General features: G+C 45.7%; 1 protein-coding gene across 2 annotated transcripts in view; it reads right to left on the bottom strand.

The window, feature by feature from the left end:
* The window catches only part of CARMIL1 (capping protein regulator and myosin 1 linker 1), a 1033060-nt gene that overhangs the window by 418429 nt on the left and 589842 nt on the right, over positions 1–24789 (bottom strand). For both annotated transcript variants that reach the window (XM_078687906.1, XM_078687907.1), the window contains exon 13: positions 16081–16184. In XM_078687906.1, the coding sequence (XP_078544032.1) occupies positions 16081–16184 (104 nt within the window). The remainder of the gene's footprint in view (positions 1–16080; positions 16185–24789) is intronic.

The raw sequence follows: 24789 nt of genomic DNA, 5'->3' as shown, positions 1-24789 counted from the left end.
AAGCCCTCTGGTCATTTGCAGCCCTTGGAGGTCCCTCCTTCTCCTTGGCATACCATCAGCATGGATTTTGTGACTGATTTACCATCTGTGGCTGGATTCACCGCCATATTGGTGGATCTATTCACAAAAATGGCGCATTTCGTTCCGCTACCCAAGATCCCTACGGCTAAGGAGATGGCTTTGGTGTTTATGTCCTCGATTGTGAGAATACATGGCTTACCGTCTGTGATTATCTCTGACAGGGGGGCTCAGTTCGTGTCTCATTTTTGGACTGAGCTTTGCTTGTTGCTTAAGACCGAGATACGATTGTCCTCAGCATATCATCCACAGTCGGACGGTCAGACCGAGCGCACCAATCAGACCATGGAGCAATATTTGAGGTGTCTTGTTTCGTCTTTGTCAAGTGATTGGCTGACTGCTCTTCCCATTGCGGAGTTTGCTTATAATAACAGCTTGCATTCCGCATTGGGTATGACACCCTTTTATTGCTCACTGGGGTACCATCCTAGGGCCGTAGCTATTCAGCCCACCGGGCATGTGCCAGCCATAGATGATGTGTGTAAGAGGTTGAGTGACATCTGGGGTTCGGCCCGAGAGAGGTTGCTGGAAACCAAGGTTGAGATGAAGCTTCAGGCAGATAAACATCGAGCCCCTGCTCCTGCCTATAAGGTGGGAGATCAGGTGTGGTTAGCTTCCCGTAATTTGAGGATGCAGGGTTCCCGCAAATTGCAACCTCGGTATGTGGGTCCCTTTACAGTGATACAGGTGATTAAACCGGTGGCTATGAAGCTCCAGTTGCCGCAGGAATATAAGAGTCCTCCTGTGTTCCACACGTCTTTGCTGAAGCCCTACATACCCTCGGCTCGCCCGCTGCCCTCGCCCCCACCCTTGGTAGTTGATGGACAGGTTGAGTTTGAGGTCCATGCTATCCTCGATTCCAGAAGAAGGAGGGGTCACCTTTATTATCTGGTTGATTGGAAGGGATATGCTCCGGAGGATAGGACTTGGGAGCCAGCTGGGGGGGTGCATGCACCACGTTTGGTTTGGTTGTTCCATAGGCGGCATCCCCTGAAACCTCGCCCGGTGGGGAGAGTCATCGGGGGGGTACTGTTAGGAATTAGGTCTAGTCCTATTTCAGTGACCATGGTCTGACATCACATGATCCTCCAGCAATGGGATAAAGGTTTGTCCTACCTTTACTTCCCTGCTTGTTATTGCTTTTGTGTGGGTTCCTGGTTCCTGGTTGTGGTTGCTGATTCTGTGTTCTCCTAGAGTCTTTCCTGTATTCCTCACGGGCCCGTGAGGATTATTTTGCTCCCTTTATTATTTTTTGCTTTTTGTCCTGTCCTGGTGTTCTTTCCCTTCCCCCCTGTTTTTTCCCCTTCCCTGGTGTAGTTAGTGAGATTGCCCTGCCCAATTCCCTCTGTCCTGGCGTTAATTAAGTACTCGTTTTAGGAGGCTAGGGGGTTAATAGGGGCTCCTGTTTACCTCCTATTGTTGTGCCTTCATGTAGTGTTGGTAGCGGTGAAGCTTGGAGGAGAGGCGGTTCAGCTTGGGGCTTCTGCTTCGTTACTAGCGTCCCGCTTTTCTTACCGCTCCACATCGTCATACGCGGATATGGCGTTTTTCGGGTTATTCCGCGTTTAGAGTAAGTCTCGAGTGCTTTGATAGCCGGTTCAGCTTTCCTGTCCCCGTTCCTGGTGCTGTTTTTATAGTCGAGTGTATTTTAGGGGTTTTTTCACTCATGCCAAAGATTTGGCATGTTATGTTTTTCCCCTAAAAGCTTAAATGAGGGACACCATTTAACGCTGGAGTCATCCTTCTGAGTCCAAGTGAGTCTTTCTTGGATTTGTCTCCATTTGATGCCCAGTGTCTCCACGAGGCTAAACCTGCAACAGCTACTGGTAAGCAAGTGTGATTGTGGTGGCAGGGCATGGTCACTGGTTTTTGGGTATTTTGGGATTGATACATATACTGTGAAGTGTGTTCCTTTTTAGGTCGAGCCTGGAATTCGCATACGAAGGATGCGTCCAGGTGGAGACTTATAGCTAGCTGACTCGGGGGAATGAAGGACAAGAAACTGCCACGCGCTTCTCTTCGGCTGGATTACACTGCGTGCACGCGCACCCACACTCACGCAGGCGCACATCACAGCCACACGCATACACAGCCACACGCATACACAGGCACACACACCCCCCCCCTGTCGCCGCCGCACCTACACACACACTAGCGCACCTACACGCACACACAGAGACCCCCCACACACACACCAGCGCACATACACACACGCACACACACATACAAAGACCCCCCTCCCCCCACCGCCGCCGCCATCGCACACATACACACACACACACACCAGCACCAGACCCCACTCACCGGCTACGCAGGATTTCTCTTCTCTGGGGCGGCCCCGGGGCTCTCCCTAGCTCACGGGAGCCCCGGGCCGCGGGAGGACTCGGCTTCTTTGCTCCATTCCGGTGGGCAGCCAATCATAGCCCAGCAGCAGGCGGGACTTCCTTCTTTCTTCTGGCCCGGCCCACGTCTTCTCTCCCGTTGCCTGGCTTCCTGCCTCAGGGGTCCGCCAATGGCAGCGCGGCCCCAAGCAGGGAGGCGGGCTCAGCGTTTCCTCGGGAATCCCGGGCCCGTCGGCGGTGATAATTTATTTGGGGACACAGCGTTCTATGTGTGTACATGTATTTTATCATTGGTTGTTGTTTACTTCCCTCCCTCTCACCCCCACTCTCCGTTTTGTTCTCTATAAGCGCGTCCGTCTCCGAACACCTTCATTATCCTGCTAAGACAAAACACTTCAATACTAACTTCCTAACTTGCCCCGCGGCCAATGGTTGTTATTTACTTCCCTCCCTCTCACCCCCACGCTCGGTTTTGCTCTCTTCAAACGCGTCAGTCTCCGAACACCTTCATTATCCTGCTAAAACAAAACACTTAAATACTAACTTGCGAGGGAGTGTAATGTCTGCCCTGCCCGGGAATGCAGCTGCTCATGCGTCAGCGGCCTATTCCTCTCCCTGTTTACAGAGCGAGCCAGCAGTGCGCCACTCGCTTTCCTGGGAAGTAAAAAAAACTGCTCAGCTGAGCATATGCTGTAGCAGTGGCTCACCCACAGCCTCAGATAGAAGTCAAGCTAGGAAATGCATCAGTCTTGTTTATTTTGGGAGGAAATCTGCCTGAATTGTCCACTGTTTATGCTATATGTACCCTTCACCTTGATGAGGTGTAATAAAAGCGCACTGCGAGAAGTCCCAGCATATAGAGATGCAGCGCTCACATTTGAGATTTATTTGTTTCACAGTTGCTGTTGGCGTTTTATTGTTTGGTTACTGCTTTTGGTGTCTTCCAGGGCTGAAACCCTGTTAACGTGAGGGTATAGGAAAATCAGGTGGAATAAACAGGTCTGCCAAGCCCAAACGTGAAATAGTGGAAAATCAGACAAAACTTGTGTAAAACAGTCAGATCTTGTGCCCATTATGAAATGTTAATTTGCATTTTATTTGTGTTGGTTGTATAGCTAACAGAAAACAATTAATTTTTTCATATATGATTATCGGTGACTCAAAAGCAATTACATCGCAAACTTTATGTATTTAACACATAAAAACAAATTGCAGGCACTGTTGCAAGAGAGCGCATAGCAGACTACAAATTATGACATAACTGTAAACGAGCCTTTAATATTCCCTCAGATGTACCCAAAACGAAAATACACATGGCCTAACGAACATTGATTTTTTTCATCAGGATGCCGTCACATAGTAGGCCCCATGTTGGAACTGGTTTTTACATACAACTCAGACCTACATAAATGATGGATGCTCTGCTTACGTCCTATGCCGACATAGGCACAGAACTGACCCTCTCCTACAACAGTCACCGTAAGCTCTATTGAACCGTTTGTACACTTTAAAATTACCTTGACTTATGCCTGAGACTTGTCAAAATAATTATCATCAAGAACCAAGAAAAGACCTAGTCTGTGCCTGCCTACACATCCATAGCTTAGTTTACTTTATTATTATGAAGTGCAAAAAATGCAAACAGAAGGCAGACATACAAATATTTAAACCACCAATAACGACATGACATAACAAAACATAATACACTACATACAAAATGTAAAAGGAACCCTAAAAGTCTAATACAAATTAAATAGACACAAATATACAAAGAGGCTAAGATTGTTAAAGAAGTTGTCAGGGACGGGCAATAATGTACTCCAACTCTCTGGGCCTTACGAGCATCCAACAAGAACTACATAGAGAGGTCATGACATTCAATACCAAATCTTCACACCTGCAATTGAATTCTTCTGGTTGCTGAAAGTTTGCCTGTGAAACTCAGACTAAACTTGCTGCACACCCCAGCTGGCTGGCGACTGAATGCAACACACACTCCACACAAAACCACTCAGTGCTACATAATTATATGCTACATCTTTACACTGCGCTCAACGCAACATACACTCCAAATACCACTCAGTGCCACATAATTACACGCCACATAATTACACTATCTATCTATCTATGTATCTATCTATCTATCTATCGCCCTCACTCTATCTATCTATCGCCCTCACTCTAGCTATCTATCGACCTCACTCTAGCTATCTATCACCCCTCACTCTAGCTATCTATCGCCCCTCACTCTATCAATCTATCTATCGCCTCACTCTATCTATCGCCCTCACTCTATCTATCACCCTCACTCTATCTATCTATCTATCGCCCTCACTCTATCTATCTATCACCCTCACTCTATCGCCCTCACTCTATCTATCGCCCTCACTCTATCTTTCGCTCTCTATCTATCTATCGCCCTCACTCTATCTATCTATCGCCCTCACTCTATCTATCTGTCTATCTATCTATCGCCCTCACTCTATCTGTCTATCTATCGCACTCACTCTATCTATCGCCATCACTCTATCTATCTATCAATCACCCTCACTATCTATCTATCTATCAATCTATCTATCGCCCTCACTCTATCTATCTATCACCCTCACTCTATCGCCCTCACTCTATCTATCGCCCTCACTCTATCTTTCGCTCTCTATCTATCTATCTCCCTCAGTCTATCTATCTATCACCCTCCCACTATCTATCTGTCACCCTCCCTCTATCTATCGCCCTCACTCTATCTATCGCACTCACTCTATCTATCTATCGCACTCACTCTATCTATCGCATCACCACAGCATCACTCAGCAACATCACAGCTTCACTCAGGAGCACCACAACATCACTATGCGCTACCACAGCATCACTGAACGCCACAGCATCACTTGTCGCCACCACAACATCACTCAGCGCCATCACAGCATCAATCTGTGCAGCCTTTCAACAACAAATGGTTCAAATATGTTCTCTCAATGTTTCAAGCTTTATTACAAATGTCACAAAAATATGTTAATATTTCACTTCTGTTCTTGGATTTTTGTCACAATAAAATACACTGAACATAATCTTCACAAAAGTTATTTACAAAAGTTTAAGCTATTGCTATTATAAATTACAATAACTTTTATTTAAGTATTAATTATTAAAAAAATTAAAAGCCATTGTTATTTGTAATATCAATACATCTAAGCCACATAAATACACCACATATTGCATTACAAATGCTATAGGTGTCACATTTTCGAAAGTTATAACTATTGGCATTGTAAATGACGAAGCTATTAATTTTGCTATTTTCAAAACCAACACATAAATAAAAAAATTGTCATTTACAATTCCAATAGCTCAAACTTTCCTAATGCGAGACCTATTGCATTGCAAATGCTTGTTGTTTACATAGGTGCAGAAGCGTGGAGGAGGGAGCAGTGCCCTTTCATTCCAACAGGGGTGGAAGACTTGGTGTCTCCTCAAATACCACCCTCTTTCCAGGTCCATTGGCACACTCATAGTTATTGTTCTGTGAGTGGCATATGGGCAGGGGGAGTGGATTGGTGCATACTTCGTTCCTGCAGTGTATGGGCTGAGTGGGTGGAACCCAACAATAGAAATTTCCATGGGAAAGGAGTTTATAATAGTAACTGTAACGAACACAACCGTCCAGGGAGGAGGGTGGTCACATGTAAATCTACAGCACTACATGCCAAGAACAGATGCTTAGTGGTTACGAAATATTTTACATTCAAGGCATGTGTGGATGTAGATACACATGCTTAGCATTGACTGTAAAGCAGTCCTCCTCCATAAGCATTGGATAGCCTGTGGGAGATACAGCTGTTTGAAATAGTATATGTAGAACTGCCTGGCTCACATACGTTTTTTAACAGGCCAGTACATCTGCACAGTAATGTTTTGTTAATGTATGTGGTGTAGACCAAGTAGCTGCTTCACATATGTGAGCTATAGGTATATGTCCTAGGAAGGCCATTAAAGCTCATTTTTTACAAGTGAAATGAGCTCTGGGAGGAATGGGTAAAGTTATTTTAGCTTTACCATTCATGTTTGGATGCATTTAACAATCAATTGTGCAATGTCCACTTTAGAAATTGCCTTTCCTGTATCACGTTTTGAGAAAGCAACAAACAGTTTGCTTTCCGTCTAAAGTGTGCAAAGCTCTTTCCTCAACTGAGTTAGGCTGGGGAAAAATGATAATAGATTGATTACGGTGGAATTGGCCTCCCCCTGACTCAGTCATCGTTTGGGACAACGACGGACAGAGCGGGGTCTCACATTTACCTGAGCCAGGTCCAGGAAGAGGTGAGGTCCTTTCCCCGGGCACACTGGATCACACCAGGTGCCAAGGAGGAATTGAAACAGATATACTGTTATTAGTTCACTTGTGTGCTTTTTATTATAATTTTTTCACACGTTTCTCACTAATTTGGCAATAGCATTCTTTGAGAACAGAGACCCTGACGAAAGCCTTGGGTTTCCTCCCATAATAGGCTGAAACATGTTGGTCCTCTCGCAGCTATTTGTTTAAACTGCATTTATGTTGTTGCACTGTTCTTGTTTTTAACAAGGAAGGGGTTTATGCCCAATAAAGTAATTTTTGTTAAAGCTCCCTATCCTGTTTTAACCATCACTTTCATCTTCGTTTTTTTGCACTGCACTTTCCCATCAGATCATCATCATTTGGTCTAATCTAGTAATTGTAGGTCATTACCCCATGCCAAAGATGGGGGTATGCCGTATGTCTCAATGATCAAGAGACAGAATACCCTGGCAGGATTACCAAATGAAAACATTGATCCATACAAGTTCTTGATGGGAATCCATAATGGGTTTTGATTAGCAATTACAGGTGGCCCTTTTCTTGGCGATCTGGTCTGTTGTTCATAACTGTTAGCCACTTCTTTATCTTGTTGTACTTTTTAGACATGAAGGTATTTTGAAAGATATTCAGATCAGGTTTCTGATTTAGACCTCTAAGTTTGTTTGTTGTTCACGGAATTGTAAGACCACCTTTGGAAGGAATTTGTGGTTGGTGCGAAGTACAACCCTGTCCCTATGTATTCGGAAGAAATGTTCTTCTAAGTGTAGTGCCAGAAACTCACCGACACGTCTCAGAGAAGTGATAGCGGCCAAGAATGTTACCTGTCAGGATAAAAGGTGGAGGGGGCAGAAGTCGAGGGGCTCAAATGGAGGGCCCAATATTCTTGTTAATACAATATTGAGGTTCCATGTGGGAGCTGGTGACACCCCGGGAGGAATGACTCTTGAAAGACCTCCTAGGAAGGCCTTGTTGAATGGAATTCAGAATAGGGAAGTGTGCTGCCTATTCTGTCGTTAGATGTAGCCTTATGGGTGTAAACGCTAATCCAGAAGCATGCAAATGAAAAAAGTAGCAGACAATGTCTTGTACCTTGGCTGCTAATGGATCAATATGTTTGGAATGGCAATAGTGAACCAATCGTTTTCATTTAACAGTGTAACAGGCCCAAGTAATAAGTCTGCATTGCATGCCTCTTTGAGAATGTCCATACACTGTTGTGTGGGAGATTAAGGTAACCACACTTTAGAGCCTCAGGAGCCAGATAGCAAGAGGGATCTGGGGTTCGGATGTCTGATTTCTCCATGGTTCTGCATGAGATGGTCCTGCCTGTGCGATAGTGCTTCGTTGCAAACTACTGACAGTTCGAAGAGTGTAGTGAACCATGGTTGTCGTGCCCATGTGGGAGCTAACAGGATGAGGGTGAGAGATGTCTGCCAAAGGTTGCAAACCAGAAATGGAAGCAGTGGGAGAGGCAGAAATGCATAAGCAAATATCCCAGACCAAATCATTCATAGTGTGTTGCCCTTGGACTGTGGGTGTGGAAACCTGGAGGTGAAGTCTGAGGATTTGGCGTTTTCTGCTGTGGCGAATAGGTCTATTTGTGGTTGACCCTAACAATAGAAGTTTTGGTGGAGGACTTGTGGGTGGAGATCCACTCGTGGACATATTGGCACCTCCAGCTCAGAATATCCATGAAGACATTGTCCACTTCCAGTAAGAACTCCGCTAACAGGTGAATGTTATGTCGGAGAGCCCACCTCCAAATGTCTTGGGCTAAATGAGAAAGCTGAGGGGACATGATCACAGAATTAAGATGAATCTACTCCTACATGGTTTGAAGATCTGGACTCCCTGCACTTACCAGATGTCATGCCACAAACATCAGATGATATAATATGATCAGTCACAAAAAGAGGGAAACAGAATTATGATTTACAATCCTCATATGTAATAATGCTTTGATCTCATTTGGAGATAATACATGCTATCATGTTGTCTGTATTGATAAGGACTACCTTGTCGATGAGGTGTGGAAAGAAGGCGTTTAACACTAGATGAACAGCTAATAACTCCAAGTGATTAATTTGGAGGTGTTGCTGACTCGGTATCCAGAGTCCCTGGACAGCTAGACATTGCAAATACACTTGTGATCCAGTAAGGGAGGAATTCGTAGTTATGATATTTTGTGTAACTGGTTCTAGGAAAGGCCCTCCTTTTAAGAGGATGTTGGTTTGCTCTGACAGATAATGTGAATTATAATGTACAGTTTCTCATTGAAGGCCGAATTAATCAAATTGTAAGTGTTGTTTCGTTTAAGATAAACAACATGCCCAGTACCGGTCAGCGGGAAGGCTGACTAAAGGATAGGACTCAAAGGCAAGGCTTTATAAGAGACAACCGGGACAAATGCACTGGCAGTCATCAACAAAACACATGCAGTGAACAACAGTAGAAGTAATTTTCACCATTTTGCCGGCCTGTTTCAAAGCATCTGTGTAGAGGACAGTGCTTTCAAATGATTTGCCAGCTGTTGATTCTCACACATCGTTCACCTCCAATAACCAAGCCATGCAAGCAGAACAGTAACATGTTCTAAAATGCACATAAAGAACAGCAATCTTTTCTATTCCTTATATATGTTGAAAGGACCAGTAAAAGGTATCTGAACAGTCAACTATAAAAATTAGTTTTTGAGCTGGCATCCTTGGCTTGGCTCTCCCCTAACTTTCTGCCTTCAACCCTCCTGTTTTTGCAGTTCGCTTTTGCTGGCTTTAGGACTCTTCACTTTTTTCCACTGACAACTACTGCGAAAGAGGTTGTGTTCTCTCCTAAAAACATGGTGAAATTGGCTTACACCTAATTAGCAGAGTTATTCTACTGGTAAATCTCTAGTAAAGTGGTATTACATATGCCCATGGGCTGCAGATTAAATGCTACTAGTGGGCCTCCAGCATTGATTGTGCCACCCACTTAAGTAGCCCTTAAAACATATCTAAGGTCTGCTATTCCAGCCTATGTGTGCAGTTTAAACTGCTGTTTCGACCTGGAAAAATAAACCTTTAGAAAGACCCCAAACTCCCTTTTAATACATATAAATCACCCCTAGGGTAGGCCTTGAACAACCCAGAGGGCAGTGTGTAGTGTATTTAAAAAGTAACATTGGGTTACCTTATTACATGTATTAAGTGATAAATTCCTATAAGGAGCAGGTGGACAGCTCAAGTTTGGAAATAACTGTAATGAAAGTTCCTCTTCAATGCTGAAGTGGATTTTTAGTCATAATTCTGAAAATAACACTTTTAGAAAGATTGTGTTTTCTGTTCCTAACCATTTGGTCTCTGCAGCCAGAACCTGAGTTACAGGACTAGGTGTTGCTGACAGTTGATCTTTATGTATTGCACCCATACAGTGAGACAGGTGGAAAATAGGTGTTGACAAGATGTGCTACTCTGAGTTAACGAGGGGGAGGAGCTGTCACCTACCACACTTGTACATCACAAAGGATCTGCCTGAGCACTTCACAAAGTGTTTGACACTGATCTTTTGAGAACACAGGTAAACTGGGGTCAGGACAGGGAGGAATTGGATGTCTAACCCCTCAGGGGAGTGGGAACCCCTTGAAGCTTCCTACACTTCAAAGTGGGTGCCAGGTATAAATATTGGACCCTTAGAGGCAACTCTTCAGTACACTTCTAAACCTGTGGACTCTGCCAGGAAGAAGGACTTCTGTGCTGCTGAAAGGACTGCCACTCTGCTGGGCTGCTGCCCTGCTGTGCTGACCTGCTGCTCTGCTGCCCTCTTGGCTCGGTGAGAAGGACTGGAACAGCATCTCTAAACCCAGGACCAATAGTGACTCCAAGGGCTAGTTGGCTGGTGGTCTGATTAGAAGCCTCAGGGACAGAGCAGCCTTCAAACAACCTTGAGCCCAGCACCTGGACTCTTCCATCTGTGAGTCCTGCCCTCCAAAATGGTGCCATCCCAGTCCTGGACTCTTGGAAGTGGGCCTGTATGATCTCTGTCAGGGCATCTGTGGAGTCAGCAGAACCAATGCATCTCATCAGCGGCACATCCCCAGCAGGAATAGCGAATCGTCTCTGCTACTCCAGGCATCGCCCTCAGATCCGGCACATCGCCTCTGCTGAGTGGACTTCCTTGACGCGTGGACTTAGCATCGCCTACAGCAGCCCATCAGAATCCCCACTGCACAATGCATCACCATCGACTCGCACTTTGCAACTCCCTAGAACCAACGCTGTGCGACAAATCTCCACGCCCAGACCTCGCCTCATATCTGCTGCGCAACGCTTCCTCAACACGGGACTTTGCATTTATTCAATACCAGGATAAAGGTATTAAGTGGGATACTGTAGCCGGTTCCCGTTCCATCACATTTGGTCTGAACTTGTGACACAAACCGAGTCTGGCGCAAACAGATAACCACAGTTGGCACGTTGTTATGTTATAAATGTATACAGCGCACAAATACCAAATGGTGTCTTGGCGCTAGCAGTCAAGAAGCGAGCTGAAGCACTATTTAACGTACAACCAAGTCTTAATGGCTTTCCTGACCAATGCAAGGAGGGAAGATTTCTGACGGCAGGAGAGAGGGTATTCCAGAGCTTCATAGCTCCCACCACAAAGCTTCTGCTTCTCCAGTTTGATTTAAAATATCTCTGAGAAAGTATCAATTTTGCCCCTTGTGATCGAAGGCATCTGTTTGGAGAGTACAAATACATTGACCGCTTCAAGAACTGGGGACCGGTACCTTGTAATTCCTTATATGAAATGCACAGGGTTTTGAATTTGATACAGCTTTTGATCGGTACACAGTGCAGACTCTGAAGGTGCTTTCTCACTGACTGAAATTTGGGAATCCCTAGGAGGAGCCATGCAGCTGCATTTTAGATCATCTGAAGTCTGTGTAGATGCTTCATGGGTATACCGAGATATAACCCATTGCAATAATCCAGTTTGGAAAGGACTAAGGATGTAACAAAAATGTTCCTTCTTTCTGTTGGAATCAGTGGCAGGATTTTCTTAATTGCTTTACGTAAGAAAAAGCTAGAAGATGAAACTGCCTTGACTTGAGCATCAAAGTCCAGTCTCTCATCTATCACAACACCCAGATTTTTGGCTTTAGGGACTTGGATCGGTGCAGTTCCCAAGTCATTGAGCACAGGTAATATGAGATTTGATTGTGAATTCACCCTGACTAGGATTCTGGTTGCCACTTGAGTACGCTTTCAGCCCCCTCAATAAATAACCCAATTTCTCACAATGAGGCTGTGTAAAGAATATCACGTAATAAATAGTGCAGCTAATCTGTGCAGTGTGCATCAATTAAGTTCATGTTTATGCAGGCACAACCAGTGACCAATCAAGCAAAGGACTGTATGTATTCTTGTCCATCCTCTCACAGAGGCCTTGTCGACATAAAGAAACTTCGCCGAATTCGATGGAGAGTCTTCACAAGATATAATACTCAACTTGGATGAGAAAAATCGTCTTAAATGGGGAAAGCTAGAGCATTTAACTTTTGGTTACCAGGTCAAAAGTTTCGAAGGGCGCATATGAAACAACACGAGAAACTAAGTATTAACAAAGCCAACAGGTCTGGCATTTCCTGCCAGACTTTTTGCCTTGTCAACAATCATTTTTTTGTCATGGTTTCTGCAAAACTTTATTATTGGGGAAGAGGCTGTTCCCTTATCAGTCAACAAAAATATTGGTTAAAAGCAAAACATGTTTTTGGGTCTCAAAAGCACACTTTGCTATAGTAGACCCTGGCACTAAGGGGGACTGCGTTTTGTGGATGTGCTTGTTGTGAAAATGCAGAATGTTGCTACTCACTCTGAAGTTAGCCAGTAGATGGGCTGACCCACTAACCTATACTGTATGCTTTGGTGAGTGGAAGAAAAATATGGATGACATAATACAGAGACCAATGGATGAAGAAGGGTAGCTGAAAGCATATCATTTTAATAAGCTCAAATGGTCTTTGCTAGTCAGACCTAAAGACAATGGAGGAAATTAATAGTGCCAGGATTACAGTGGAAGGATGGCAAAAGCTGAAATCTGATCAACAAGGGACTTTTAATTGATGTGTCCTTCACCTCAAACACATATACGTAACAAGAACTTGCAGACTCCCTACAAGGCAGAGGTTAATTTTAGCCAGTGCTGAAGGTGGGGTGAACCAACACTTTTTTGGGGTCCCGCACTTATTTTCTTCAACAGACTTTGACCAAGAGCAAGTGAGAGAAGCACACAAGGGGTAAGGGGAGAAGAGGCAGACGGAAAACACTGTAATAAATGGAGAAAGCAGAGATGACAAAGAAACAGAAAGAGTGAGATAAAGACGCATGGAATGTCTGGCGGTAATAAAAGAAATAGACAAAAGACTATGTTGTCTTGGTATTCGCCTCCCCAAGATTCAATAGCGCCAGCAGCGGACTTCTGAGAAAAAGTTTGGGTACAGAATTTATTTTTTCCCAAATCAAGAAGGAAAAGTTTGCATGTCTACTGAGAAAAGCGCTGGCACATAAAATGGAGCCGCAAATATTCTCAATTGATAAGATTTTAGTTGTGTCAATAAATGATTATAAGTAAATATTAACGTGACATAGCAAGATTTATTTTCTGTGCCCTCTTCTAAGCTGCCTTATCCTCTGGTAAGCATACATAATGTCAGTAAAGGAAAACATCCAAAGGCAGACTGTATTTGATGGCAGACATTTTATATAAAGGATGATTTGTCCCTCATTGTTTATACCTGTGGCACTCACACTGGTAACACAGTATGTAAAAGGGCCCATAGATCTGAAACGCCTTGCTTAATGAGTAAAGAAAGGCTCTAGTGCATACTTGTGAAATATTATAGGTAGATTTGAATTACCACAGTAATTTCTTGTGTACACCCTAATCATTTTCTATTACCATACTATGTTTGAAATTAAGTACAGTGGTGCTGTTCAGAAAAGTCGGTCCTGTCCATTAAAAGCAAAGAAGCCATGATGAAAAATGCCATTACGGTCCATGACAAAGATTAGTGGCATAATCTTGGGCTGTGAAGAGTGACATCTCTGGTCTGCTATGACATCCCCTTCACCTGCACTGCTTGGGGAAAGATGTTCTTCCAAGGTAGTTCTTCCTTGGGTGTTCCCCAGGGTTCTATTCTCTCTCCTTCTCTATTTAACCTCTTCATGGAACCCCTCACCCTCATTTTAAAGCAAGCAGAAAGCAACTATCACCTCTGTGCGGACGATACCCAGCTTTACTATAAATCAAATCCCATGCAGACATTCCGCCCCTCAATGACGCCCTGATTAAGATCCAACAATGGTTCCAGCACAATCACCTTAAACTCAACCCTAAAAAAACAGAAGTCATTCTCTTCGCTCCCAAAAACAACCAGGTCCCCATTCAACATTGGATCTCTGACCTTAAAGCTCTCAACTGCTCTTTGTCCACCACTAGCACAGTTAAATCCCTCGGAATAAGCATTGTCCAAAACATCAGCCTTTCTCCCCACATAAAAAACGCAGCCAAAGGAGATCTCTTCTCCCTACATCACCTCAAGAAAATTAAACCCTTCATTCCCGTTGATGACTTTAAATCTGTTGTTCAATCACTAGTACTTTCCAGTTTAGACTATGGTAATGCCATGCTCTCTGGAACACCGAAAGTCCACCTAGCCCCAATCAAATCGGTCTTTAACCTCGCAGCCAGGCTTTTTCAGATTGTAACAGGTTTGATCACATCTCCACCATCCTCAAAAATCTCAAATGGCTTCCCATCCAAGGCAGATCCACCTACAAGAATGCGTGCATTACGCACAAAGCCTTGCATCTTCATACCCCACTGTATGTCTCACAAAAACTTCACAAATTGGGCTGATCTAGAGAAATGAGGAGCACAAATACTCTCATACTAGTACCTCCTTTGGTAAACAAGAAATCTACCCATTCACGCTCTTTCTCCGGAAATGCACCTAATATCTGAAACTCACTCCCCAAAGATCTACGTTGCAACCCCTCCTACTTCAGCTTCAAAAAAGATCTGAAGCGGCACCTTCTCAACAAATACTGGGGTCCTTAATCCTGCCACCTAACAGGGTCTCACAACCTGCCGATGATGATGCTATGTTTCTCAACACATTATACCTGACTTAGTACCCCCCTCCACTCATTCTCACATATACTTCCACCCTCCTTCTACTAGTTCTCACATAATCACTGCCTACTCCTACATGCTATCTCCTCTCCTATCACCCTCCTCGGTTCCCCCTACCTTCATACTTTAACCCGACCATCCCTGGCTACCCACGCTTGCACAACTATCCAATCCAGGTTAGGACTAAATGTACTTCTTATTTTCTTGTCCATGTATTTATTGTTCTTTGCATTTTGTTCATATTTTCTTACGCTTTTCCTTTTTGTACAAATGTTATATTGCAATTTGTTTCCACTTCCAACCCCTGTAAAGCGCTCTGATACCTTTGGGTCTAGCCAGCGCTATATAAAACCATTTCAATAAAATAAAATAAAAGTAGTGACTCTGATGTCCTAACTGTGGAGAACGACATTCACCACTCAGTCTGGCAGACCATTTAGAACATAGGATTCTATATGGTCTGATACAAATTTGAGGCAGCTGTTCCTATTATGTGAAGTACAGGAGAGTGTTATATCCGTAAGATTATTGGGTGTACATACAGGTGTGTTTGGACGTTAAAACGCTCCTGTATAAGGAAAATGACTTCACTACTATTTTGTAAGACCTTATTACAAGGGAATACTGATGCCACAGCATTTGCCTGTCTGCATTTTTGAGCAGTCGGTTTGTTTAAATCTCACTGCCAAGTTTTATCTGCTTGTTTTTTCTATATAATGTCTATTGAGCAGCACTCTATGCAATATGGTGTGTAGGGTTTTTTTCTTATCTTAGGCCATGAAGGCAAATCATCAACACCCAATCCCTCCCCCACTCCATAACTACAGCAACCAGCCCACAGTATAACTGAACCATTCCACTTGACCAACTTCCCAACTTAATAAGCAAGGTGACTATGTAGAGACCTCATTTCAAGTGTCCCAAGGTCTTGGGCAGATTATACACTTTGTCTCAGAGTTCAAATTAAGTGAAGTAATTTAGACAGTCTTTTAAATTGACACCACCAATCCAAAAGCATTTTAGGCAATTTTCTTCACACAAACAACTTCATGAATACAGTTATGTTTTTAAGTACAACAGGCAAGCTCCACATGGTTACAATACTAAGTTACACAGATAAGCTCAGGCACATTAAAATCACAGTAAACCTACTGCAAGTTCATCGCCCCGGAAAATATTCCCTGAGAGATCAAGGTGGGTGAGGGTGCTGGCGATCAGCGGGTTGGCACTCAGTGATTGGGCTAAGCTATTCACTCCTGCAAAAAAAGAAGAAAATACTCATTGATCTCAATTATTACAATATGTCTTCAACTTCATGCAGTGTGCACAGACATTTTGCTCCTTGTCCACGGTAAGTCATGTAGCTGCAGCTAGGCCTTTCTCCCTTTTCTACCATAGCATTTTGTGGGGCAAAATATATCACTAAAAGTCAAAGAGAGCAACTTAAACTTAATGTACACTAGGGACATCAATTCAAAGGTGGTGCTTGCTATTTTGAGCACGCTAAGGCATTTCACACTAAGCATCAGTGGACTTAAGCCACTAAGCATCAGTGGACTTAAGCCATTTTCATCATCCTTGCTGAAAATGTGAAATTGCAGGCAACAAGAAAATATAATAGTCTTCCTGGAAGGCATACATTTTGTTCCTCAAAGGTCCAGAATATATATCATGAGGTTTTTTTGTGACTACGTAAATGGGGATGGAAACTCCAACAGCCTAGGAGAAGCGGTTTGCATGCAGAACTGTTATCTGTTAAAGTGAGAACTTGGTGGAGTGGGGAAAGGATTACAAAGATTCCCTGTGCAGAATCCCATGGGTTCACAAACTTGCTGGAAACATTTATTATAATTGGAGATGTGTAATAAGTTTATGGCATAATGTACCCCAGCTATAGTTTTTAAAGATATGGCAAGTCACAGAGGAGTTCAGTGGTCAGACAGAGGGACAAGGGGGCAGCCGGTGTGACTGTTTAAGTTCATAGAAGTCGGAATTGATTTGCAATATCCTTTTTAGGTTTGAAGTGTAATGGGGCTTGAGCCATGTATCGCAAACATTTTCTTTAAGTCGAAGCCTAGGACATCTTGTGGGCATTCAGAAAGCTTCCCGTGGGAATGTGTTTCGCCCATTGCTTACTACTGGCTTTGTGGTTTGTAACTCACAGTTGCTTGCTTTGTATTTTCTGGCTTTATTTGCTTTAGACTGTCCAGCTTGAGTTCATCCCTCCCGTGAGTATCCCTTGTTTACTGTATACTTCCGAGTACTCGCTTTCTGTAAACAGGCCTTTAAATCTTCTTATCTTGTCAAATTTGCTGTGCATTCAAAGACAGAGGTCAAATGTCAGGCTCTGTCGTCCGAGGGAGCTTGGTGTTTACTTTTCTTTCTCTTACTAGAAAGGGAGGAAATTTATATGATAATCCTGCTGAGTTCCCAGAGGAGAGGGTGTTGGATGTTATTTTTTCTAGCACACAACAAACATTTACTGTGCAGATATTTCAGAATATATCAGAATTAGGAAAGTACAAATGAAGCACATTTTTTTGCAGTTCTGAAGTGTGGTGGAAACTAACATTTGAATACCATCAAAACATTTCCATGATGACATTAACACACATTATCGTTTGTGCACAGTAACACTGTATGTTGGTGCAAATGTAATGGTCATTTCAACTGGGATTGTGTTGTCTGTAATGGCAGCCTGCTACAGCATCATGCATACTCCACACTAAGACACTCTAGTTTACACCACACCACTCTATACCCTGCCACTCTCTGCAACGCCACTCTATTCTAAGACACTGCACTCCGCTCTAAGACATGCCACTCTGCTCTATGCTGCTCCACTCTGAGACACTCTACAACAATCCACTCTACACCACTCACTCCATGACACAAAACGTCACTCTGCTCTACGCCCCTCCACTCTAATCCAATCGACCCCACTTCACTCCATTGTACCCCAAACTATCCCACTCCACTCCAGTCTACCCCAATCCACTCTACCCCACTCTACACCAATCCACTCCAATCAACCCCACTCCACCCAATCTACCCCACTCCACTCAATCAAATCTAAACTAATCTACCCTACCCCATTCCCTCCCAATATACCCCACTACAATATACCACACCCCAATCTAGCCCACTACAAACTACCCCACCCCACTCCACTCCACTCCACTCTACCCCAATCTACTCTACCACAATCTACCCCACTCAAACTTGATCTACCACAATCCACTCCACTACACTCTCCCCCAATCTATTCCACTCCACTCAATCCAACCCAATCAATCACACCCCACCCTACCTTATTCTACCGCACCCCAGTCAAATCTACCCCAATATACCTGACTCCAATCCACCTCAAACCACCTCACTCCAATCCACCCTCAAACCACCTCACTCCATTCTACCACAATCTAACCCACTTCAGTTCACCCAATCTAACCCACTCCACTCCAATCTGCCCAACTCGGCTCCACTCTTTCCCAGTATATCACACTCCACTCTACCACAATCTACCCACTACACTTCACTTCAATCTACCCCACTCCAATGTAGCACGCTCAGCTCAAATCTATCCCATTCCACTCCAGTCTCACCCAGCCCACCCCAATCCACCTAAATCCAAATTACCCCACCCCACCACAATCTTACCCACCCCAAATCAATCCAATTCCAATCTATCCCATTACAATTTACCCCAGTCTACTCCACTCCAATCTTCTCCAATCTACTGGACTCCATTTTACTTACCTCCACTCCACTCAACCTAACCCAACCACACCCCACTCCAATCAGCCCCACTCCACTCCACTCCACTCCACTCTACCCCAAACTACCTCACTCTACTCGAATCTACCCCAATCTACCACACTCCAATCTACCCCAATCCACCCCCCTCCAAACAACCTCAGTACAACCCTCTCCACCCCAATTTACCCCATTCCACTCCACTCTACCCCACTCCTCGGCACTCCAATCTACTGCACTTCTCTATATCCCAGTCTACCCTACTCCAATCTTCCACATTCTACCCCACTTCAATCCACCCAATCTGCCACACTCCACTCCACTCCACTCTTTCCCAATATACCACACTCCACTCTACCCTGGTCTACCCACTCCAATGTAGCACACTCAACTCTAATCCACAGCATTCCACTCCAATCTAACCCATCCCACCGCAATCCACATCATTCAAACTACCCCATCCCACCCCAATATACCCCACGCCAATCTACACCACCCTATGCAATTTGCCCCACTCTACCTCACTCCAACCTATCCCATCCAAATCTACCCCACTCCACGCTACCCCAATACACTCCACTCTAATCCACCCAATCTACCCCACTGCACTCTAATCCACCCTGCTCCAATCTATCCTTTCCAGTTCACTCCAAAATAACCCAGTCCACTTCACTCCACTCTTCCACAATCTATCAACCCCAATATATCCCACTCCACTCTACCCCAATCTACCCTCACTCCTATACACCACACTCTGACCTACCCCAATCCACCCCATTCCACTCCAATTTACCTCACTTCACTTGAACCAACGCCACCCCTCCACTCGAATCTACCCTACTCTTCTCCAAACTGCCCCACTCCACCCTACGTCTACCCCATCCACCCCAATCTACCCTGACTCAATTTACCCCACTGCAATCTATCATGTCAATCTACCCCGCTCCCCTGCTCCAATCTACCCAAATCCAATGTACCCCACTTTAATCTACCACACCCCACCCCACGCCATGTCAGTAACCTTTAGCCATGCTGAACAGCAGCCACATTGGTGTACAACATAGCTAAAACACATTGCCAAAGCAAATAGCTCTCACTTAGGCGAGACCTACTGGCTTTGTCAATGCTTGATTTAGGTTAGGTGTGTAATGGCACTCATACCATGCACATTGAAGATTTTGGATTCTATGCACACTAAGGGGCTTTGGTTCAGAGATTTGCTTCTTTGGCTAGTATCGTTTAAATATTGGATGAGTCATTGCAAGTCACACCTTGCATTAGACAGCAGGTATACCTTTTTCTATTAGCTCTCTGGGGATACACTTCTGCCTCCAGTGAAATGAATGAGCAACTACTTTATATCTGAAAATTACACTTTGTCATCAAACATTTAATTCATTATTTAATTCATGTATTGAATAATAAAAGCAGTCAATGTTTAATTGTTTTGCAACGCAAGATACATTTTTCATTGCTTTTATTCAGTGCTTGTTTGCAAGCATTAAACACACTGTCTTTTCCAATGTTTATTAATGTATAGTTTTGGTTAGGCCAGACCTTGCGAGGTGGGGTTGGGTGAAGATGTGGGTCTAGAGTGCCGTTTGAGCGGAGGGCGGGACAGGAAGAGCCAGTGACCCCACCCAGACTATCGCGCTGTTAGCGCTCTAGCTTATTGCATCAGGCAGGGCATTTAAGGGAGCGAGGAGCAGCGGGAGCTTGCGGAAGGGAGGACGGTGGCAGAGTCTCCCCGACCCGCTTTTAATATCTGCTGTGAGTGCTACAGCGCTCTGCACTCCCTACTACCTGGTACCTGTTTGCGTGCGCCTGCACATTTTAATTTTTAAATTGTGATTACTACTTTTTAAAATTTGTGTGATACTCACTGCTATTACTGTGTTGGTGCACCGGGGCTCACTAGGACTTCCTGATTCTTAGAGGGCCTGCGCTCGATTCTTCCCCTGCCCCGCCCCGTTCCGACGCGGCAACCAGTGCCGTTTGAGCGGAGGGCGGGACAGGAAGAGCCAGTGACCCCACCCAGACTATCGCGCTGTTAGCGCTCTAGCTTATTGCATCAGGCAGGGCATTTAAGGCAGCGAGGAGCAGCGGGAGCTTGCGGAAGGGAGGACGGTGGCAGAGTCTCCCCGACCCGCTTTTAATATCTGCTGTGAGTGCTACAGCGCTCTGCGCTCCCTACTACCTGGTACCTGTTTGCGTGCTCCTGCACATTTTAATTTTTAAATTGTGATTACTACTTTTTAAAATTTGTGTGATACTCACTGCTATTACTGTGTTGGTGCACCGGGGCTCACTAGGACTTCCTGATTCTTAGAGGGCCTGCGCTCGATTCTTCCCCTGCCCCGCCCCGTTCCGACACGGCAACCAGTGCCGTTTGAGCGGAGGGCGGGACAGGAAGAGCCAGTGACCCCACCCAGACTATCGCGCTGTTAGCGCTCTAGCTTATTGCATCAGGCAGGGCATTTAAGGCAGCGAGGAGCAGCGGGAGCTTGCGGAAGGGAGGACGGTGGCAGAGTCTCCCCGACCCGCTTTTAATATCTGCTGTGAGTGCTACAGCGCTCTGCGCTCCCTACTACCTGGTACCTGTTTGCGTGCTCCTGCACATTTTAATTTTTAAATTGTGATTACTACTTTTTAAAATTTGTGTGATACTCACTGCTATTACTGTGTTGGTGCACCGGGGCTCACTAGGACTTCCTGATTCTTAGAGGGCCTGCGCTCGATTTTTCCCCTGCCCCGCCCCGTTCCGACGCGGCAACCAGTGCCGTTTGAGCGGAGGGCGGGACAGGAAGAGCCAGTGACCCCACCCAGACTATCGCGCTGTTAGCGCTCTAGCTTATTGCATCAGGCAGGGCATTTAAGCCCTCTCGTCGCACAAGCGCGCAGCGGTTGCGCGCAGGGGGCGCCTTAGTCGCGCCAGAGACGAGCCAGAGAGGAGCCCGTCTGTGCCCGTCTGTGCCCGTCCGTGACCGAACGGGGCCAGGGGCCATGATCCCTGCTCCCGTGGCACCCTCCGGTAGCGGAGCAGACAGACTTAGGTATTCCTCCAATGACCTACGTAATCTGTGGCACCCGCCGCCGAGAGGCTGTGCACAGGACTCTGGCCCATGTCCCGGAGGCCCGTTTTCTTGTAAGCACTGTCATTACCAGTCATACCCATGTGCTCCCCTTTTAGGCACACTGACCCCTGAGGACCCTAGCCCTAGGTCCCCTAGGGGCAACAGCATATTGTGCAATATAAGATCTCTCCCGAAACACCACTCGGAGGTTTGGGATTTAATTCACTCTGCCCGCCCTGATTACTGCTTCTGTACGGAGACCTGGCTTAAACCCCATCTGGTCCCTGCTATCACCTTGGGGATCCCTTTGGGGTACAAGATTCTTAGGCTGGACCGCCCTGTCAAGACCGGCGGCGGGGTCGCCGTTATTTACAAAGACACTTTCACTGTTACCATTCTTGACCAATGTTGTACTAGTGACATTGAAATCCTGGTTTTCAAAATTGGTTCAACATTACAAGCTTGCTGGAAGGGAGCATTGGTGTATCGTCCCCCTGGCCCCATAGGAATATCAGAGCTGCCCGTAAATCCCACATTGTCTCCCAACTTTCTGAGGCAGGTAATGACTCTAAATTGCTGTACCAGGTTCTCTGTACATTCACCAAGCCCGTCGCTTGCGACAGCCCAGAGACACTGTCCCAAAAACTTTGTGAGGATACTGCTGGGTTTTTTGCCGATAAAATCGATGCAATTTATCGAAACATTGCCCAATCAAGCTCACTTGTTGATGACAAGGACCCCTCTCCCAGCCTTCAGCCCGGAACAGTCGGAGCTGCCCCCGCTGCGCTGTCCTCTATCCCTGAGATTAGCTTGGACCAAGTCAACTCTCTGATTGGGACCATTAAATCAGGCAGCCCAGTGGACCCTGTACCCGCCCGTGTCATGCACCTCATTGGGAGTGTCCTCAGTCCCTCCATTCAGACGGTGATCAATCGCTCCCTTTCTGAGGGACTGGTCCCCCGGGAGTGGAAAGAGGCCATGGTCAAGCCCATCAGGAAAAACACCTCCATCCCCTGGTCAGACATGACCAACCTGAGGCCTATCTCCCTTTTGCCGTTTGTCGGCAAACTGATGGAGAAGCATGTTAACCACCACCTTTCCAGCTTCATTGAGCAGACCGGCAGTCTGGACCGTTCTCAGTCGGGGTTCAGGCCTAGGTATAGCACCGAGACGGCTCTTCTCTCCGTCACGGATGCTATACGCATGTCCCTGGACAGAGGTTTGTCTGTGGTGTTGGTGCTGCTGGACTTGTCCGCAGCATTCGACACCATATCCCACGCCATTCTCTTAACTAGACTAAAGGAGATTGGCATTGACAAATCTGCCCTGGCGTGGTTCACCAGTTTTCTTTCTGAGCGCACCCAGAAGGTGAATATGGGTTCCTTTAGTTCCACCTCTGCCAGCATCATCAGAGGAGTCCCGCAGGGCTCCTGTCTTAGCCCTACGTTGTTTAACGTATATGTCTCCTCCCTGGCCAACATTATGAGGTCTTTCGGGTTTATGCCTATCTCTTACGCTGACGACACGCAGCTGCTGTTCACTTTTAAAACCTTTACCCCGGAGATAAGACAAGCTTTCTCTAACGGCATGACTGCGATCGCCAGCTGGATGGCCAAGAACTTTCTCCAGTGCAATGTGGGAAAGTCGGAGGTCATGCTATTTGGAGAGGCAAAAATCCTGTGGACCCCTGATTGGTGGCCCACCAGCCTGGGTCAGGCCCCTTCCCCGAAACAGGTGGTGAAAAACCTGGGGGTCCATCTAGACCACGATCTCACCCTTGCTCACCATGCCAGCACCACGGCGGGATCTTGCTTTCACATTATTAGCCTCCTTCGGAAAGTGTTCCCCCTTCTACCTGACAACACAAGAAAGACCTTGGTCCAGGCCCTCGTTCTGAGCCGCCTGGACTATTGCAATGGCCTATTTCTAGCAGCCAATGAAGAAGTGCTGAACAAACTTCAGGTTGTTCAGAATACCGCGGCACGTTTGGTGACCAATGCCCCCCCCAGAACGCCATCCTTGCCCCTCCTCAAAGCCCTCCACTGGCTTCCCATCCGGAAACGGGTGGAATTTAAGATCTGCTGTGTGGTGCACAAGAGTCTCCACAACCTAGGGCCGCACTATCTGGCCGAAAAATTTGTATACCACCGCCCTTCCCGCAATCTGAGGTCCAGCAATCAGCTGTTACTACAGATTCCCAGACATAATAAGACCAGACAGGGAGGCCGTGCCCTCTCCATCACGGGCCCTCGTCTGTGGAACAATCTTCCCCTTTCCCTTCGAGAATGCCCGAGCCATCTAGCCTTCAGGAAATGCCTAAAGACAACTCTGTTCTAGGATGAGCGCATGCCCCGACCTGTTCACTTCACAGCACCGCGCGGAGATACACCTTCGGGTGTGAGGCCGGCGCGATACAAACCCATAAATAAATAAATAAATAGAGTAAGGCCCTGAGCCAAACCCTCCCGTGCACCAAACCCTATTTTTAGGTCTTGCTGAACCAACGCGCATGCGTTGTTCTGCGAGAGTATAGTAAGGGAGCCTTCAAAAATGCTCCCAAAGTCTGCAGGCGGATCGGGCACAGTGCATGTGCTCCGGGCACGTGCACCATTTGTCCGCCTACAGCATTGGGTCGCATTTTCGCAGCCGCTTTGATGTTCTCAGTGAGCCGCGTGGCCACTGAGAACATCAAAGCGGCCGCGAAATGCTCACCATTTGCCACCCCCTCCCTTATCCCACTTCCTGCTTGTTCTGTCAATGATGTACCAAGAGTACAGCGTCCCAATATTCAACATGTTATGTATGCCTATGAATGGTTTGTGATGCTCTGCAGATTATGATCATGTATAGTGTGACATTGATTGAAAGTACTGCATTTGGCATACGAAAAGCATACACGACAATGCACCTTTACGTGAATGTAAATATAGTGACTTTCCGAAACACAAAATGTTGTTTTTTTCCCTAAAGGTTGGGTTCCATCTCACTATTTTCTTTAGATTATCTGCATGCCAAAATAATCCGTCTAGCA

Source organism: Lissotriton helveticus, chromosome 4_1 (assembly GCF_964261635.1).
Source record: "Lissotriton helveticus chromosome 4_1, aLisHel1.1, whole genome shotgun sequence".
Lineage (NCBI taxonomy): Eukaryota > Metazoa > Chordata > Amphibia > Caudata > Salamandridae > Lissotriton > Lissotriton helveticus.
The sequence above is the reverse complement of the archived record's forward strand: the minus strand, read 5'-3'. Positions and strand labels throughout refer to the sequence as shown.